This window comes from Hippopotamus amphibius, chromosome 7, assembly GCF_030028045.1.
Source record: "Hippopotamus amphibius kiboko isolate mHipAmp2 chromosome 7, mHipAmp2.hap2, whole genome shotgun sequence".
NCBI lineage: Eukaryota > Metazoa > Chordata > Mammalia > Artiodactyla > Hippopotamidae > Hippopotamus > Hippopotamus amphibius.
This window is the reverse complement of record NC_080192.1, coordinates 128,334,515-128,353,621: the sequence shown is the minus strand read 5'-3', so window position 1 is coordinate 128,353,621 and position 19,107 is coordinate 128,334,515. Positions and strand designations below refer to the sequence as shown.

The window sequence follows — 19,107 nt, the reverse complement described above, 5'->3', positions numbered from 1 at the left end:
CTGCATGATGCCATTACTGAAGCTCACCTTCAGGTTAAAAAAGTAAAAAACTAAAAGGGTCAGGGGAACAATTCAGTACCATTTCCTTTTTTCAAGTGTCAACTCTCTGCTTCTGGCAGCTATCCAGTGCCATCAGGTAGTTGATTTTTATATTTTGTTTAGAGTTTATAGTTGCTATCTGCAGAAGTGACAGTATGATAGGCACTTAGCTTTTCTCTGTAGGGCAAACTGAGATTTCATATGAGTTTACTAGATATTAAGCCTGAGGACATATCAGATACAAAAATATCATTAAGCCCTTTTTACAGGAGAGGTGAGAACTCTGAGCCTTCATAGATCCTTCTGGCTTAAAATCCCATCCACTCCATTCTATGCGAGTCCACTTGGGTGAGGCAAGAATAACATGGTGTCCACCGTGTGGAGACAGAGGGGAGCTGGTAGAAGAGGAATGCAGGTCAGATGCCAAACTATACAAGCCTAAATGTACAAGTCCTTTGGGCCAAGGAGCTGTCATGATGAGCTTGAAGCCTTGCATGTGGTCTGTTTAAAGGCTTTGTTTCTTTCCTTTTGGACCCTTTTGAGAATTTCAGGCATCCTGGATGTGCTACGTGTTCATGAGGCTGCTGAAGAGCAGAACTTTAGCAGAGCCTTATGGCTCCCAGACAAGATCAGAGACAAAAAATGTCATAGGACCTCAGAGATGATCTCTCTCAACCCCCTCATTTTTAAGATGAAGAAACTGAGGCCCTATAAGGTAAAATGACTTGTCCAAGATTTCTCAGCTATTTAGTGGCTGAACTAGTCTTAGTATTTAAATCTCTTAACGTCTTCAAAATAAGCATAACTCCTTCATACCCACACATTGTCCTCTTTCTCTCTCTCTCTCTCTCTCTCTGGCCTGCCCACACCACTATGAAATATCAACACCAGTGACTCCACTTGCCTCCGATGGCATGGAGGGGAAATCATCAATCCGTTAGAGTGGTACTTCTCAACCATTAAAAAAAAAACTACAGTACTTGAGAAGCATAATACCCACAAATACTCAAGTAAACCCCAACTAACATCTTCACATCAATGCATTGATGTTGATGGATTCCAGGTGTGGTATTTACTCTACGATGCTTGTCTCACCACTCAATCCCCGCAGCACCCACCATAGATGCGGAAGGCATACTCGATCTTCAAGCTGGGACAGGCCTGCTCACTGAACACAGATGCCATGCTCAGCACATCCTCGAAGGAAAATACATCATTGTGGGAGAAAACTCTGCAGATTCGGTCTCTGAAAGGGTTGACCTGTGGGTGGGGAGGAGGAGGAAGAGGAAGGAGCCTTATCAATGTCAGGTTCATGCCTCCCTGGGTCTTGTTAATCTATTAGAAGCACAGTGTCTTGGGTTTGAGACGAAAACAATAGCAACAACCTAAATACTGGAGTAGATGTTGGGTCAATGACCCAGGACCATGGACAGGATGAAGGGTACCCGGGATGAAGGACTATGCTTAATATCATCTCTCCCTAGTGTCATCTCCTCCTGCATGTACCTTCCAAAGGCTCATTGTTGGTTGTTTTATTCTTTTTTATGCTTATGAATTTTGTATGTAAAATATGGAAAATACCCCCTTCAAAGTATTAAAAATGGGATAAAAGTAGTTTATAATTCACTTTCCAGAGTTACCTACTACCAACATATTAATGTAGAAGTCAGACAGACTGAGGTTTAAGTCCTGGCTTCACTATTTACTAGTGATTATTTTACATAATCTCCAGAGCCTAAGATTTCTCATCCACAAAATAGGGTGGGATAATGCTATACCTACTTAATATGTTTGTTGTGAGGATTAAATAGGACAGGTTTAAAGTTGCACAATGACTAATAAATAATACTCAACAGATGGTAGCTGCAAGTTGTTATAAAACTTCTACAGATATTATAATTTGCATAGTAGTTTTCATTTTTAAAACAACTAGTTCTCAAATTTGGGTCCCAAATGAGTAAAAGTCATGTGATTTTAGGAACTCTGATTTCCCCTAAACTGCACCTGGCCAGGGTCATTCATGAGAGGGTCCTTTTGAGCTGGCACCACAAGGTTCTAAGCAAACACCCCAGCTACTTCTCAACCAGCTCAGAGGCAGCTCACTAAAGCCACCTTGCTACTCTCCCTCCAGCGCCCAGGAAAGGGCAGGTGGGATGGGCTGTAGGTTGGAAGGGATGGGCAGGTCTAATGAGAGTTAAAGTCATAGAACAAGCTTGGAAATACTTTAAAAAAGCAGGTTGATCTTTGGCATCCTCCTCCTCCTGCTTTCTGAGTCTCTAATCCACCCCCACCTACTAGGACTCCTTGGCCAGTAATTGCTCAGGGGCCCAGCCCATGCCTGCGCTAAGCTTACCCTGCCTGCTGGCAGGCCTTACCAGAGGCCAGCTTTGCTCTGGTATTCCCAAAGGACCCCTGATCCCTCCCTTCCCACCAACCAAAATTCCCTTTCCTTAGATGCATCTCAGCTAAGAAAGCTATTTGATTCTGCACATTCACACGGCAGTTCCTCAATCTTGCAAATTTTTGCTTAGTTGAAACACATCTTTAGTCGATTTTTCTAGTCCCCTTTCACTGACAAGGTAGCTCTTCAAGGCTCCAAGCTTCGTGCAAAAGGACTAGTTCCACCGCACACACAGCCCTATCAGCTCCCTCGCTGAACCCCAGCCCCAGCCTCTCTGGGCCCACGTCCTTGTTTATCACTGCTTAGGGCTGCCCTAGCTTCAGTCAATACTTTGCTCTCTGGTTTTGATGTCTCCATTTTGGGGTCATGAAGATTTCTCTTTCATTTCTTTTGAACTCAGCTACAATATTACAATCTATGGTTTAATTTTATTTGATGTTCCTATATATTGGAGGTGGGAGGGAGGACATTCTGAGTCACCTCACGTGACTGTGTAGTTCTCAGACATTAGTGAGCATACAAGTTACCTGAGGTCCTTCTTAAAAACATGAACTGTAACTCCCACTCTCAGAGATGCTGATTTAGAAGGTCTGGGGTGTAACCCAGCATTATGGATTGAATTGTGTCTCCCCCCAAATTTATATGTTGACGTCCTGACCCCCAGTACCTCAGAATATGGCCTCACTTGGAAATAGAGTTGTTGTAGACGTGATTAGTTAAGATGAGGGCATATGAAGTAGGGTGGGGCCCAGATCTAATATGAATGGTGTCCTTATAAAAGGGGAAAATTGGACACAGAGACACACACTCAGGGAGGACTCTATGTGAAGATGAAAGCAGATATGGGGGTGACACACGTGGAAGCCAAGGAATGCCAAAGATTGCCAGAAAACTACCAGAAGCTAGGAGAGAGGCATGGAAAAGAGAGACCTGGAAAAGATTCTTCCTCACAGCCCTCAGAAGGAACCAACCCTGCAGACACCTTGATCTCAGGCCTCCAGCCTCCAGAACTGTGAGACAGTAAATTTCTGTTGTTTAATCTACACAGTTGTGATACTTTGTTATGGCAGCCTTAGTAAACCAATACCTCTAGGAATCTGCATTGTAAATAAGATTCTCAGGTGACAAGATTAATCTCATATATATATACTTATATATGTTTTAGGAGTGGCCAGGGTGTCCAGGAGAATCCGGGCTGCCGTGCTAGATCTTCCAAACTAACTCCTGTTTCCTCCATCCTTTCACCTCCATGTCCCCTAGAAAAGCTAGGTTTGCCTGCCTCAAATGAATCCTGATAAGAGCTATCTACTGTGATGCATTTCAGGTCACATGCACTTAGCTAAGTGGCTGTACAGACTACTTTGCCAAATTTTAACTACATTAACTCTCACAAATGGATAGGTGGCTTAACAAGATTCCTGCAAGGAAACCACAATTGAAGATAGTGCTTATAATGCAAATGCAAGTGAACAAGAAGCTGTCAGGGCAGATACCTCTCGTACTTAAAATGCGAGTTCTTCTCTATGAAGAAGAAACAATGAGAATCCAATCAGACATAACGAGAAGTCCCAGCTCCAATTCTCTTTTCCTGCACTCAGACAGGTGCAAGGCAGATCAACAAGCTCACTGCCTAAGCATCTATCCAACCAGGGAATGAGATACCAATCTTCCCTTCCCTGGGGGCCACCCCCATCACTTGGCTTTGCTGGGAGTGAGGGGGTGGGGAGAATAATTGCAGGGAAGTCAATTCACTCCAATGTCACGTGACTGTTATCCATCTACACACACACACACACACACACACACATGCCCCTTGTTTCATAGAGATTGGGAAGCCAGCTGTTTGAACACAACATGGTGACCACAGATTCTGTGGGAAAATGCAGAGAAAATCTTGCTGAAGGTGTACAGAAATATGCATTAGAACAAATTTCACACTGTGGAAAATTTGCTAAATAGTTGAAGAAAAGTACAGCTGTTTCTAACATGGTTTTCCTAGATTCTGTCTCAATAATGAAACACGTGAAGAACCACATTTCTGTGAGCCACTAAAGGAAAGAGCATATTACTTCCTTAATAAAGACACCACTGATGGGAAAATTTGTCTGAGTGTAATCACTGATGGAGTGGCTGCTTCCTGATGAAAATGGATTCTGGGTAAGTGTGTAAGTATATTGATACATGTGTAACTACTCCCTGCAGAATTTCCTTCAGGCTACTGTAGTCAAGAACTTAAATCCAGAAGTACACGAGTGCTGTAGGATGCATTGATGTGATTAAGTTTTTTTTTTTTTTTTGAGTTTCAAATATAGTAAAACTTATAAAATGATTTGCAATCAGAAGGAAGTGACTATGAAAATCTTTTGAACTGCATGGAGGTTTGCTGGTTACCTATTGACAGAGCACTTAAAATAGCCATCAGACTTAAAGAGGATTTATTTTTGTATGAAAAGACAAGAGTTCTAAATTTGCTGAGCTTTTGATGATGACAAGTGGCTGTTGGCAGTCTGGTACCTCGGAGATATCCACCGAAATATGAACTCAAATTCTTCTGACTCTTCAAGGTAAAGGTGACTTGTTAAAATGAGTGAGAAAGTATTTGCTTTTCCAAAGAAAGTCATGCTTTGGAGAGAATGTTTTGAAAATGAGATTTTTATTGTTGGAAACGTGATCTCACCTATAAAGATGCTTCTATCTGCATATCTGAAAATATTAGAAGCAGATGTTTCTAATCTGTTTGAAAATGGTCCAAATGAAGCGTGAATTCTGAGTCCATTTGTTAAAAATACAAAAATGCAATGCTTTCCAATTATTTTGTAAGAGCTGCTGACTAATGTAACAGAAGATGGACATCTACTAGCTTAATTTCAATCAAAAGCCTTTACTTTGTGGATGGGATTGAAAATGAGTACCATAATTTAATATAGCCAAAGATACATCTCTTCAACAACCATTGAAGACAAACTCAGCTAGACCAGACTTCTACACGGCTCTCTCTCAAAGGGTGAAAGCAAGATTTCAAAGAGAAATAAAGCATATCCCATCATATGGCTTTCCCTGACATTGTTGTTATTAATTATAAGCAAACAATAAAATTGTGAAAGGAAGAAATTTTGTTATATAAAATGAAGGAGAATTTATTTTAAAAAATATTTTATGTAATCTTTAACTTTTAACTTATTTTGCAATTTATTTCATAACATATTAGTATTGCAGTAAAGGTATAGAATTCCTAAGTGAAGGTATGCATGTCATGGGTGCCTGCTCCGTATTCTTTTATTGCTGGGGATACATGATCAAAAATGTCTGGAGGGGGACGTCTCTGGTGGCACAGTGGTTGAGAATCTGCCTGCCAATGCAGGGGACACAGGTTCGATCCCTGGTCCAGGAAGATCCCACATGCCGCAGAGCAACTAAGCCTGTGCGCCACAACTACTAAGCCTGTGCTCTAGAGCCCGCGAGCCACAACTACTGAACCCCGTGGGCCTAGAGCCAGTGCTCTGCAACAAGAGAAGCCACTGCAATGAGAAGCCCATGCACTGCAACAAAGAGTAGCCCCTGCTTGCTGCAACTAGGGAAAGCAACCAAGACCCAACACAGCCAAAATAAATAAATAGGTAGATAAATAAATAAATAATAAATAAATAAATACATTCATACATAAAAACATTAGGAAAAAAAATGTCTGGAGGTCTCTGATCTAGATGAACCCCCTCATATCACAGATGTGGAAATGAGGCCCTGGGCGAGGGTGGAGGTGGGGGAGGGAGGGATGACTTGCCCAAGGTCATTCAGCAAGGAAGTAGGAGAGCCCACCTAGGACCCAGATCTTCAGAGTCTGCCTGGTACTGTTCCCACCACAGTGCCTTATGCTACATGAATATCAAAAGAGAAAGGTGATGATGAGGCCAAGCATATGACCTGAAAAACATTTTTTTTGACAAGAATTGCAAAACTGGAGCCCGGATTGAAGTTAAAGAAGTGGCCCCCAGCTTCTGAGAGCTCTAGGGTGACAGGAGCAGACGCTGAAGGGGAAGGCAGTATGGGGCTGCAGGCTGGGGAATAGTGCAGGAACCAGAGTGAGGAGCAGGGCAGGTGTTGCCCACAGGGCTAGGGCTGGGTCACCAGAGCTGTGTCCGGGCCTTGGAGGCCGGGGTGACTGGTATAATTCTCTGTGAGGCCTGGCAGACACCTGTCGGAGGAGTGTCCCGAGCCCGTCTCTGGCCCAACAGTAGCAGCTTCCCTCGCCCCAGGTTCCCTGACCCATCCCTTCCCAGAGGGAGATCCCAGGGCACAGACTGGCCCCGATGATGAGGTATCCCTGGTACACATGCAGCTCCCTGCAGAGGGATGCTGACGGTGCTGCAGGGAGAGTTGCTAAGGGCCCGGGGAGGCTGCCTCCGTGCCTCTCCCATCTCTCCACCCTGAGCCAAGTGCCAGCTCAGCCACAGTCCTCTGGTCCAGCCCAGCCACCAGCAGACAGAAGAACGGCTGGGAAGAGGCAGGAGGGGGAGTGAGGCTCGTTAAAGAGCATAGTTCCGGTTTACTGTGTTCCAGATTTTTGTTGCTATCACTCTAGCAATCTGAAATCTGAATCAATAAGTTTGGGACCCATCCAGAGAGTTATAGTCTGCATAAAACTCCACACTCATTTAGAAGTCTTCCGTCCTCCAGAGGAGGAGGACAATTGACAAAGTAACGCTCCCATTTCAAGAATAACATATACGCTAGCATGAAGGCGCTCTGAACAAGGGAATCTAAACATGTCAGTAGAGAAATTGATACAGTAACGGTAGCACAATCCCCGTCTAGGCGTGACACAACTAAAGAAGGTGAAAATAAACCCCAAACGCTGGGGATTTTTTGGGGAACAGAAACTACAGTTTGTAAATAAAAAATTTTAATCCCTGCGAAAAAAAATGAAGTTTTTTGAAAAAGGTCTTCTCAAAGTTATTGAACAAGAGATTTGATTTGAAGATGAAAGTCAGAGAGAAAATATTTGGACTTCGCTTAGAAATATCTCCTCACCATTTCTCCAGCCAGCACACAGTCAAATAGGGCTCTTTATAGTAGCTGGAAAAAATTCACACAAAAATACGCTAGTGACTCAATAATGACATCACTGATGCAGTTTGATTTTTAAGATCTCTCTCTCTCTTTTTTTTTTTTTTTAAATAGTTGTGGTGCATGGGCTTAGTTGCTCTGCGGCATGTGGGATCTTCCTGGGGCAGGGATGGAACCCGTGTCCCCTGCAATGGCAGGCGGATTCTTCACCACTGCACCACCTAGGAAGTCCCAAGATCTCATTTTTTAAAAATAAGGATCCAACAGTATTTATTCATTTACTATTTCTCACTGCTAATTAAATTTTCTTAATTTTTAGTGTTTGGTTTTTTTTAAATAATGCTTTATTTTTTGTTCATTTTGTCTGCTACCAACTCTTTTAAAAATATGATTAATGTTCCTATTTTAAAAATTTTAAACAGATATAAAGCATCTATCAAGGAAATGAGTGGATGAAAGTATCTGTACAAGAAGCCAGCCCCTCCTAGGTCTTTCTTTTTTTTTTTTTTCCCTCCTAGGTCTTGAGGAGAGCCCTTTAGGTTACTGGAGTAGACTCTCACTGGGAGAAGTCCTGCTTGAAAGACCCCTCATAGCTGTGCAAGATTGGGTGAGCAGACCCCGTGTCCCAGGAGAAGGGTGCAACAAAATCTTTTGCATTTTAAGAACTTCCCTCAGATATATCATATTTTTAGATTGGAAGCCTCAATGTTATTAAAATATTGATTCTGCTCAAAATACCTGCAGAGGTAATGTGTTTCTAGTTAAAGTCTTCCAGCTGATGTTTTTTGTGGAAATTGACAAGCTGATTCTAAACTTTGTATAGAAATACAAAGGGTCAAGAACAGCCAAGACAATCCTAAAGAAGAGGAACAAGGCTGAAGTACTTATACTACTAGATATCAAGACCTTGCTAAAGCTTTCGTAATCAATACTGTGCGGTACTGGTGCAAGGATAGACAGACAGACCAATGGCCTTATAGAAATTCCAGAAACAGACCCATACGTATATGGCTGCCTGATGTGTGACAAAGGTCACGTTGCAATGGAATAGGGGAAAGGAAAGTTTTTTCAAGTGGTGTTGGGTTTCATGTATATCCGTACAGGGAAGAAAGGAATCTTCAATCCTACCTCACACCACACACAAAAATCAATCCTAAGGTTGATCAGAGATCCAGTGTGGAAAACCAATAAAAAAAAGCTTTTAGGTGAAAGCATAGGACAACACTTTCATAATCTTAAGGCAAAGATCCTTTAACAATACACAAAAAGCACTAATTACGAGACAAAAATTTCATAAGTTGGAATATATTTAAATTGAGAATGTATGTTGTTCAAAAGGCATCATTATGAAAGTGAAAAGGCAAGCCACAACAATCAGTATGTACTTCAACAGGTGAATGGATAAACAAACACTGGCACGTCCATACAATGGAATACTTCTCAGCAGTAAGTAAATTCATGCAACAATGTGGACGATTCTTAAGTGCATTTTGCCAAGTAAAAGAAGTCAGGTCCAGGACTTCCCTGGTGGTGCAGTGGTTAAGAATCCGCCTGCCAATGCAGGGTACATGGGTTCGAGTTCTGGTCCGGGAAGATCCCACATGCCTCGGAGCAACCAAGCCTGTGCGCCACAACTACTGAGCCTGCGCTCTAGGGCTCATAAGCCACAACTACTGAACCCATGTGCCACAACTACTGAAGCCTGTGTGCCTAGAGCCCATGCTCTGCAACAAGAGAAGCCCACGCACTGCAATGAAGAGTAGCACCCCCGCTCTCTGCAACTAGAGAAAGCCCGCACGCAGCAATGAAGACCCATTGCAGCCAATACAAATAAATAAATAAATTTATATTAAAAAAAAAAGTCAGGTCCAAGACTACATATTGTATGAGCTCATTTGTATGACCTTCTGGATGGAAAACATCTGGGAGGTTGCCAGTGGTTGGGGGAGGGGGAAGGAGTTAACCACAATGAAGCCTCACAAGGAAATGTTTAGGGTGATGGAACTGTTCTGTACGGTGGAGCTGTGATGGCGGATCCACACCTCTATGCATTTGTTAAATCCATAGAATTGTAAATGACAATGAGTGAAGTTTACTGGATGCAAGTTAAAAAATTAAAAGAATTAAAAACCCAGGATGCTAGTGAACCCAGGATGAAATGTAGACCATGACAAATCAAAGTAACTATATAGAAATATATGACGAAACCTCACTGAAAGTAATTGGGAAAGAGGAACCAACCGAGTAACTTCGGAAAATGGTGTTTCGACTGGGTATTGTGAGGGGAAGCTGGGATGAAGTGAGAGAGCAGCACTGACATATATACACCACCAAATGTAAACTAGACAGCTAGTGGGAAGCTGCTGCGTAACACAGGGAGATCAGCTTGATGATGGGTGATGATTTAGAGGGGTGAGATAGGGAGGGTGGGAAGGAGTCACAGGAGGGAGGGGATATGGGGATATATGTATAAATACAGCTGATTCACTCTGTTGTACAGCGAAAACCAGCACAACTGTGTAAAGCAATTATATTCCAATAAAGAGCTTAAAAAAAAAACTATAAACTAACACTGTACTCTGGATGGCAAATTTGTTTCTCGCAGGGGTATGGGTTAAGCAGTTCCGAAGCTACGTGGATAGTGAGGTTAAACAAATAGATAAATAAATAACAGATTATAGGAGCCAAGTTTTTTATTGTCACACAAAAATGTTACAAATAAGCAAGAGAGGGAGGCTAGATGTAGTGCTAGATTAGTCAGAGACATCAGCAGGATTTCATGGGTATCTAGATGGATGGATAGATGCTAGACAGATAGATAGATAGATGATAGATAGATGATAGATGATAGATGATAGATAGATGATAGATGATAGATAGACATAGATGATAGATTAGATAGATAGATAGATAGATAGATAGATGATAGATAGATAGATGATAGATAGATGATAGATAGACATAGATAGATGATAGATAATAGATAGTTGATAGATAGATAGATATAGATGATAGATTAGATAGATAGATAGGTGATAGATGATGATAGATAAATACATAGATACATAGGTATAGAAATAAATATTGGTGTGTAGTATACACAGGTTACTATAATACACATATATTTTCTAGCTCTGTTTGCTAAGTGACTTTACAGTGGAGAAACCTGGAAACATCACCTTATCTAAGTAATGAAGGTTAACATCACTGGTAATTGATTCTATTGATATTATGTGTCCCCTGATGTGATGTGATGTGATGAGAAGGGTACTTCATTTCTGTGGTATTGGTTGCATAAATCCATAACCCCAGCCTAAGCAAGAGAACACATCTGAAAGACCCAAATTGAGGGAGGTTCTACAAAAATACCTGGCCAGCACTCTCCGAAAAATCATGAAAGGCAAGACTGAGGAAATGTCACAGATCAGAAGAGACTAAGGAGACAGGAAGACCAAATATAACGTAGCATCCTGGAGTGGATACTGGAGCAGATTAAAGATTCGCTTAGATCTTTAATCTGTAAGGAAACTGGTGAAATCCAATTAAGGTTTGTAATTTAGTTAGTAGTGTTCCACCAATTTTAATTTATTATTAGTTTTGATGTGTCCCACGATTACATAAGAAAGGTATGCAGTATTTTCCTTAATAAACCTTGAAAGCAAGCCTTGAAAGGATTAAACTCATTTTAGGTAGCAAGACTGCATCCAAGAACAAAATCTGATAACATTTAAATGAATACAACAACATTAAGCACGTAACAATATAAAATTTACAATGTTGAGAGTCTAACAAAAAATCAGCGATCATGCAAAAAAAGTAGAAAAATAAGACCCACAACCTGTAGAAAAATTAATTAATAGAAACAGACCCAGAAATGACACTAATGATGGCATAAGCAGGTGCAAGCATTAAAACAATTACAAATATGCTATATATATCCCAGAAGGTAGAGGAAAGCATGATGAGCAAAAATGATAAATCCATAGATTCGAGAAGTTCAGCAGAACCTGAGCAGAAGAAACTTGAAGAAAACCACATGATAACACAGCATAATCAAATTGCTAAAAACCAGCAATTAAGAGAAATAAATTTGGGAGTAGTGTGGGGGGAGAGGACACATACACATATAGGAACAAAGATAAAATGACTCTACATTTGTTGTCAGAAACTAAGCAAGCCAAAAGACATGAGAGCAAGAAAAAGGCTCTCATCCAATTATTCTATACCCAGTAAAAATAGCTTTCAAACCCAAAGGTGAAAGACTTTCTTCTTCTCCCAGCAAACAAAAGCTGAGAGAATTCATCAGCAGCAGACCAGAGCTATAAAAATACGAAAAGAAGTCCTTCAGGGAGAAGAAAATATCAGAAGGAAACTTGGATTTACACAAAGGAATGAAGGACACCAGAAGTGACACATACCTGAGTAAATATAAAAGACCTTTTTTCTCATTTTAAATCCTTTTCAAAGAGCCAAATCCAGGTACATAGCTGGAAACTTCAACATCCCTCTGTCAGTAACTGATAGAACAATACACACACAAAAAAACGTTAAGAATATAAAAGACTTAAAAAGACTATCAACCAACTTGATTTACTCGGCATTTGATAGAGCGCTTCACCCAGCACAGGAGTGCACACGCTTTTTTCAAGTACAGTTGGAACATTTACCAAGATAGACCATATTCTGGGTTTTAAAGCCAGTCTCAATAAAGTTCAGAGGATTTAAATCACACAAGATATGCTCTGACCACAACAAAATTAAATTAGAAATCAATAACAGAAAGATACTTCGGAAATCCTCAAAGTCAAAGAGGTCACAAGGGAAATTACAAAACAATTTGAACTAAATAAAAATGAAAACACAACCTATTAAAATTTGTGGAATTCAGTGAAAGCAGTGTGTACAGGAAAATGAACAGCATTAAGTGCTTCTATTAAAAAAGAAAGGACTTAAATATTTATTTAAATTGAAAAAAAAAGGTCCCTCACGTATTGGTGGGAGTTGGTCACTGGGGGAAAAGAGAGAGGGATAGGAATTCCAGGTCTATCAGCTGGTGGATGATGGATCCCATTGTAATCCTGTGCTACCTGGGACGTGGCTGCCCCTTAGGAAATGAATGAGCTTGTCACCAGGAGCAATGGCTTGGAAGTCATAGGTGGATGGAGCTTCTGGGCTGAACTGGAAGTTTTCTCTTCCTTAACCCTGTTACCCAGGAGGAATTCCTAGTTCTGGGTGGGAACTGAGTCACCCTTCAGCACTAGAGTAACTCTACCAGATGGTGGCAGTGTTGAGTTGGAGTCATTCAGTCAGTTCTCACCCCCAACGTGAGTGTGCAAGGTGTTGGGTTAGACTGTGACTATCTTGCAGGCAGGTGGCAGGATAGATATGACCATTATGTTTTACAAAGAGAGGAAACTAAAGCCCAGAGGAGGAGGACTTAAACTCCTAAGTCAATGCTTTGTCTACAGTGCTACTCAGCTCCACTGGGCATGCAATTTTTTTCCAAGAAAATTCTCAAAATCACATTTCTGCACACACAGAGCAGGCAGGGTCAGAGGCATTACCCTGAGTCCCATGCCCCTGCCAGTTGGCAGTAGCTCAGAGGACAAACCAGTGGGACTGAAGGATGTGGCTTCCTCAGCTAGGGATGAGATGTAGGTTCGTGGCCTGAACTTCAAGACATGGTAACAAATGCATAGGTGAGTTACTGTGTGCCAGGCTCTGAACCAGGTCCTGGGGCCCGCAAAATGCTGGAGACGCCACCTCTGTCCTCCATGGGACTCAGCCTAGGCGCTGGAGACACAGGCAGGGTAGGAGAAGGTCTGAATCAAGTACAAGCAGAGTGAAAGGACAAGAGCTAGGACAAGCTAGTGCTGCTGGGAGGTGGCACCAACAAAGGGCTGGGAAGGAGAAACCAGCCAGGAGACAGAGACAGAGCAGGAGCAAGGCCAGACCAGGCAGGGAGCGATGTGGTACAACAGCAGGAGATGCTGTTGGGGGGAGGAGGGGAAGGTAGGGAACAAAGCAAGGCAGCAGGGCCTCCCCTTCCTTCTCCATGCCCCCCCCCCCACCCACCACCCCCAGCTGTCTCCTCCCCTTCCAGGCTGCCCTGGGGTCTCCAGAGAGATAAAAATTGTTCAGTAGCAGAGGGCAAGAGTGGGGCTTAACCTGGACCTTGAATCCTTAAAGGCCCAGGTTGGCCTGTGTCATCTTCACCAGGTGGAGAGAAGCCTGGCATTTTCATTTCAGGGAAGTGGGGGGCAGGGAGCACAGGGCATGAGAAATTCGGGTGAATGTACTCCCTCTGTTGGCCAAGCCCTGAGGCATCCTTTCCGCTAGCTGTTTATAAGAAAGGGACAGTCTCTGTGTTTCAGATGTTCAACCTTCCCCAAGTCTAAAAACAGAGAGACCCATAAGGGATCTGTCTCCTGGTGACAGATGGGTTGGCAGGGACAGGCTGAGGATGTGTCCTGCCGGCAGCTGGAGGTGGATCGTTAATGGAACAAATCGGGGAGAAAGGCAGTAAAAAATGTTACATATTATTAAACATCCACGGGACCACATGGCCTGAACCTGGCTCAGACCCACCTCACCAGCCTCTCTTCTCTTTCTAGGCCCACAGTTACCTGCCACTGCCCCAAGGGATCCTTCTGGAAGAGCCACCTGCTAGCCTGGAGGGGCTCAGGGGACTGCAGACCTGAGTTTTGGGGGGTGGCCCGGGGGCCTGGCATCGTGCTGTAGGAAGCTTGAGGTGGGGAGTGGAAGGGGCAGAGCCTCTGGAGTCAGTCTGAAAGTCATAACTTTTTATTTGACATCTACAAGGTTCTGGTATCTTGCAGCTTTAGAGGGCGTATATGATCTCAATTTTTCAATAGTGTAACTTGCCTAAGCAAAAAAAGGAAAAGAAAAAAGAAAAAGAAAAGCAAAAGACCAATTGTCCCCTCACTTATTTATCAAACCTGTTACAGGAGACACAAACTTACTCATATTGCAGAGACGTGTTTATGCACGTTTCTATCTCAGCATGTTAACAGCTTGAGATCAACTCTACAGTGTCTTACAATACACCGAATAATATTTACGTTCCTGGGTAACAGGAATAACAAGACAAGCTGTGTGAACTTGGGCAGATCACTGAGCCTCCCCCTTTCCTCATCTGTAAAATGGGCAGAATCATAACTTTGCTCATGGGGTTTTACGGGGATCAAATGAGATCATATCTGCAAGGCACCTGGTACTGTCAGGCCCCCAATAAACTTTATCATTAGTAATCCCTCCACCCAACTTCACTGTCCCCCCATCTGCATCACCAGCACCCCCAGAGACTGGCAGAGCTGTAAATGTTAAGCTCCCAAGTAAAGCTGTTACCTGGGCCAACATGTTGCCAGTAGCTGACCCTGCCTGCTGATGGGCACAGACATGTTAGTTTTGGCTCCCATGGGTGCCTGCAGGGACAGCTGCTGACTGCAGCCAGAGACATTACCTCCAAGTGAAATCTCCAGGGAACTCAAAGGGGAGCAGCTCTGGTGAGAAGAAGGGCAGGAAGAGGGCTAACCTATTGAGTGCCAACCTTAGCATAACCTCATTTTGCAGCTGACAAAAGCGAATCACAGAGAAGCTAACACACCAGCTGTGTGTCTGAGTCCCACAGGGAGCTTTAATCGAAACTCACCTTCCTTAACCCACCAGCGCCTTTGAGGCAGGACCTCTAGGGACCAGGCCCAAGAATCTGTGCCTTAGCAGTAAGCTGCCCAGGTACTAAGTGACCTGGTCAAAGTCACAGTGCTAATAAATGCTAATAAATGGCAGAGACATGACATCAGATGCTGTCTATGCCCCTCCCCCACCCCGTACTGTCCCTTTCAGGACACAGCCTCCCACCCAGCAAAGACGGGGGTGGGAGTATACAGCGCAGGCAACCTCTAGCCTCACCCCAGGGCAAACATCCAGCCTGAAAACATATGTTTTACAGAGACATCTCACAAAGCTTCCTTCTGCTCCCTCTAACTTCCCTCCACTGCCCCACCACCACCAGGCTGTGACCTGGCCCTGCAGAGGCAGGCAACTTCCAGCACCCCAACCCACGTGGGCCTCCCTCTCCTACTCTCTCATCGCTCACAGTCAATTCCACCTGTGACAAACTGTCTCTCCTATAAGCATGTCCTTTAACTGTTTTCCCTCTAACGTCCCTCTTCCAATTGCTGCCAGATTTATTTAGGAAATGTTTCCATTTACCGCCTTAGCCCTTCTGATGGAAACCACTTCTCCCAGAGCACCAAATAAAGTGCTATTGTTGAATGAATGACTGCCTAGTTCAATCCTCTAGCTTTGCTGTTTTATGGAGTTACTAGGATGACAAGAAAAAACTTGCTATTGACACTCAAGAGCAACTGGTATCTGGGGAGATGGGTCTTGTGGGCGGGAAGACCCCTGGCTCCGGGATGCCTGGATAGAGAGAAGGGGGGCCTGGAGGCACTTAGGAGACAGAGGGTGAGGAGGACAGATGGAAGGGGCAGGGGAGAGGAGGCGGTGGGTGCAAATGCTCCGAGATGGGACCCTCCTCGGGACCCATCCTCCCCAGCCTTCAGTGGTGAGACCGAAATTTGTACAGTGCTTGGCATGAGTGGAGTTTTTGTGGAAACCAGTGAAGAGGCTGGAGGCTTTGTCTGGGTAAATTTGAAGTGAAGGATATGTGCAGGAGATGGAGGTAGAAGGAACATAAGGAAGACCTGAGTCCCTCTTCCTTGTCCCTCCCAACCTCCGCTACCCCCAAAAAAGAACAAAGGAGTAGGGGAAAGTTCTGTACTCTCATAGGTCATAGAATCAGAGGGAGGGTAGATCACAGCCACTTCAACTCAATTTTGAGGCACAGGGAGACCCCCCAGATGCGTTAGGGCTCTGAGAGTATTGCAGTGGGATTGTTTTCTCAATTTTAACGCTGTTGCACCACGAGCAGCATCCACTTGTGGTTCAGGCAGGGAACGTAACAACAGTTTATGCGGCTTTTCTGTGGAAAAAGCAAACAAAGTTCCAAACAGCCAATATGAAAACCCGCTAAAACACAATCTGCACCTGTATTTTAAAGACAGTTTGTGCAAAGCAGGAAAGAGTGACTAAGGCGATGAGGTCACCCCAGGGCAGACCAGGCAGCGGATGGTTCAGAGAAGAGCCCAGAATGGGAGCCACTCTGCTTCTCACGGGAGCGGGAGTGGAGCGGCAGGACTGCCCTGGCCCCGGCCCTCCTGGTGCCGGCCTGCTGTTTATAAGCTGCCTTCCTGTCTGTAAGCAGCAGGGCTTCTCGGATGGTGTCAGGGCTGCTTTGCAGCTGTTTGGGGAGAATTACCCCAGGCACCCTGGGAACATGTTCCCTTGCGAACTCTGTAAGATGTGTATCTTTGCATCAAGATGACAATTTCTCTTTTATTAATACATCTAAGCAACAACAGCTGATCTATTTCGCCTCTCACTGTGAATTAACTGATATAAACTGAAATGGGCTCACACCACAGCCCCTCTGTCACCCACAGCTGCTACTCTCTCTCTCTCCCTGTGATGCCCAGTGATTCTTTAAACACCAAAAATTCCGAACTGAAGAAACTCAAAGGTCCTTTATTACTTTAGCCCCTGATATTTTGGAATATTGGACTTTTGAAACCCCCAACTTTCCTATTCTTCTCTTCCCCCATATCCTGGGAACATTGCTTCACCCCCAGCAGGCTGCCCTTGACTACTAAGGGCCCAGCCAGCCAGCCATGATTCATCATCACCCAGGCATTCCTTAAGCACCTACTGTTGGCCAGACCTCTAGGCCCCACACCTTATCCATACTTTCCCTTGGGCCCAAGGACACAGGCAGGAAGGAGAGAAACTTGTTCTTGTTAAACATTTACTGTATATCAGGTGCTATATCAGCCACTTGTACATGTGTTGTCCCATTTATTTTTTACAACAACTCAAACAGTAGATGTTGTTAAGTTCATTGCATAGATGACGAAAACCAAGGAGCAGAAAGGTTAAATAACTTCACCAAATAAGAGGAAGAACAGGAATGTGATTCCAGGTCTGTCTGACCCTCAGACCTGAGCTCTTCATGTGGAGTGTTTTCCAGGAAGATGCTGCATCAAAATGGAAAAAAATGCACACCGAGATGCCAAGCTCCCGGGTCAGCACTTGGGTCCAGGCTGAGAGCCAAGAGCATGCTTATGGCTGGTAGTGATGCAACTGAAGGAGGACCAAGAGGAGGGTTGAAAAGTGTCCTGTGAAACCTGGCATTCGAGGGGGTGTGGCAGGATGAGCTGAGGCTGGGTCACAGGAGCCAAAGGGAGTTCTGCAGCCCCTGCTGCACAGCACATCTGGGGGAGTGCTCACACAATACCCTCACGGAGGATGGAGGACATGGACTGGATGACATACACAAGTGCCTATTGAAAAACCACATACTTTTATGCATCTATGTCAACTCGAGAGAGGTCTCTAGTGATGTGTCACAGGGCTCTATCTTTTATCATTAACTTGGGTTAAGGATATTTAAGAGCTCAGTTTTTTATTTTGTGCTTTTCCCCCCCATGAGATATAAATGTTCTTCCGTGTTGCTACATAGTCAATGTAATTATCGTTTTAATCGTTGTGTAGTTCAAATTCCCAGAGTGGACAGTGCTATCTATCTCATGTCTCCAAGGAGAAACTGAAAATCTAAATAGGAAAATAATTTTTAAAAACAAGGAAAATAATACATGAGGATATTTATTGAAAAATTATTTATAGTAGCCAAAAATACATATCCAAACCTGGAAACAATGTTAATGGGCTGCAATGAGGGGATGGTTGAGTAAATCAAAACTCAATGCAATTATGCGACCATTAAAATGATACCAACACAGACTACATAGCAACATGAAAAAACATTTATGCCTAATGGAAAAAAAGCAAAAAATAAAATCGTATCTCTGTTTGTCTACAGTGATGTAAAATAAAGTGTGCCTGGGGAAAAGGTGGCAAAAGAAAATAAAAAATGACAGCTTCTGTTAGGATGGTTGGGTGCTAAGGAATTAGTTTTTAGAAAATGTATTTTAATGGTGACTTACTATTTTAACAATAAATAAAGAGCAAATTAAAAAAGAAAATTCCAGAGATAATTTGTTAAGCAAACAAACTTTTCTTCCTAAGGGGTTGGAAGCAAGAGCTTTGCTTCCCTTTTCTGCTTTGCTGTCTATGGGGCAAGGGCTGGACTCTTGGCTCCCAGACCCAGGGAGCAGTGGGCGGCTCTCCTCCTGCAAGGCGTGGCAGCAAATGATCCTAAGGATGGAAGTTCAGTGGAAGAAGGCCCGTCATCTCATGGTCTCTGTTTGTACCTTTCCAGATACATTCCAAAGTGTGCAGCCAGAGGTTGGTAACTAGCAATTGGTGAGCAATTTTCATTTTTCCTGGTAATTCTAATTTTAAGAGCATTGTTGGCTCTCTTGCGCCCTACCCTCTTGATTGGCATATCTGGTAAATCACGGTGGTCCCAGGCCTCTCTTTCTCCCTGCTGGCTCTGAGGCCTCTCTTAGGAGGATGGCATCTGAGGACGGAGGTGGGGCCACCTCAGTTCCCTCTCTTAGGTG

At 43.5% G+C, this 19,107-nt stretch overlaps 1 protein-coding gene across 1 annotated transcript in view; it reads right to left on the bottom strand.

Annotated features, from left to right (window-relative positions):
- The window catches only part of CIB4 (calcium and integrin binding family member 4), a 51,264-nt gene that overhangs the window by 11,112 nt on the left and 21,045 nt on the right, over nt 1-19,107 (bottom strand). The window contains exon 4 of the mRNA XM_057743028.1: nt 1,158-1,299. Coding sequence (XP_057599011.1) covers nt 1,158-1,299 — 142 coding nt within the window. The remainder of the gene's footprint in view (nt 1-1,157; nt 1,300-19,107) is intronic.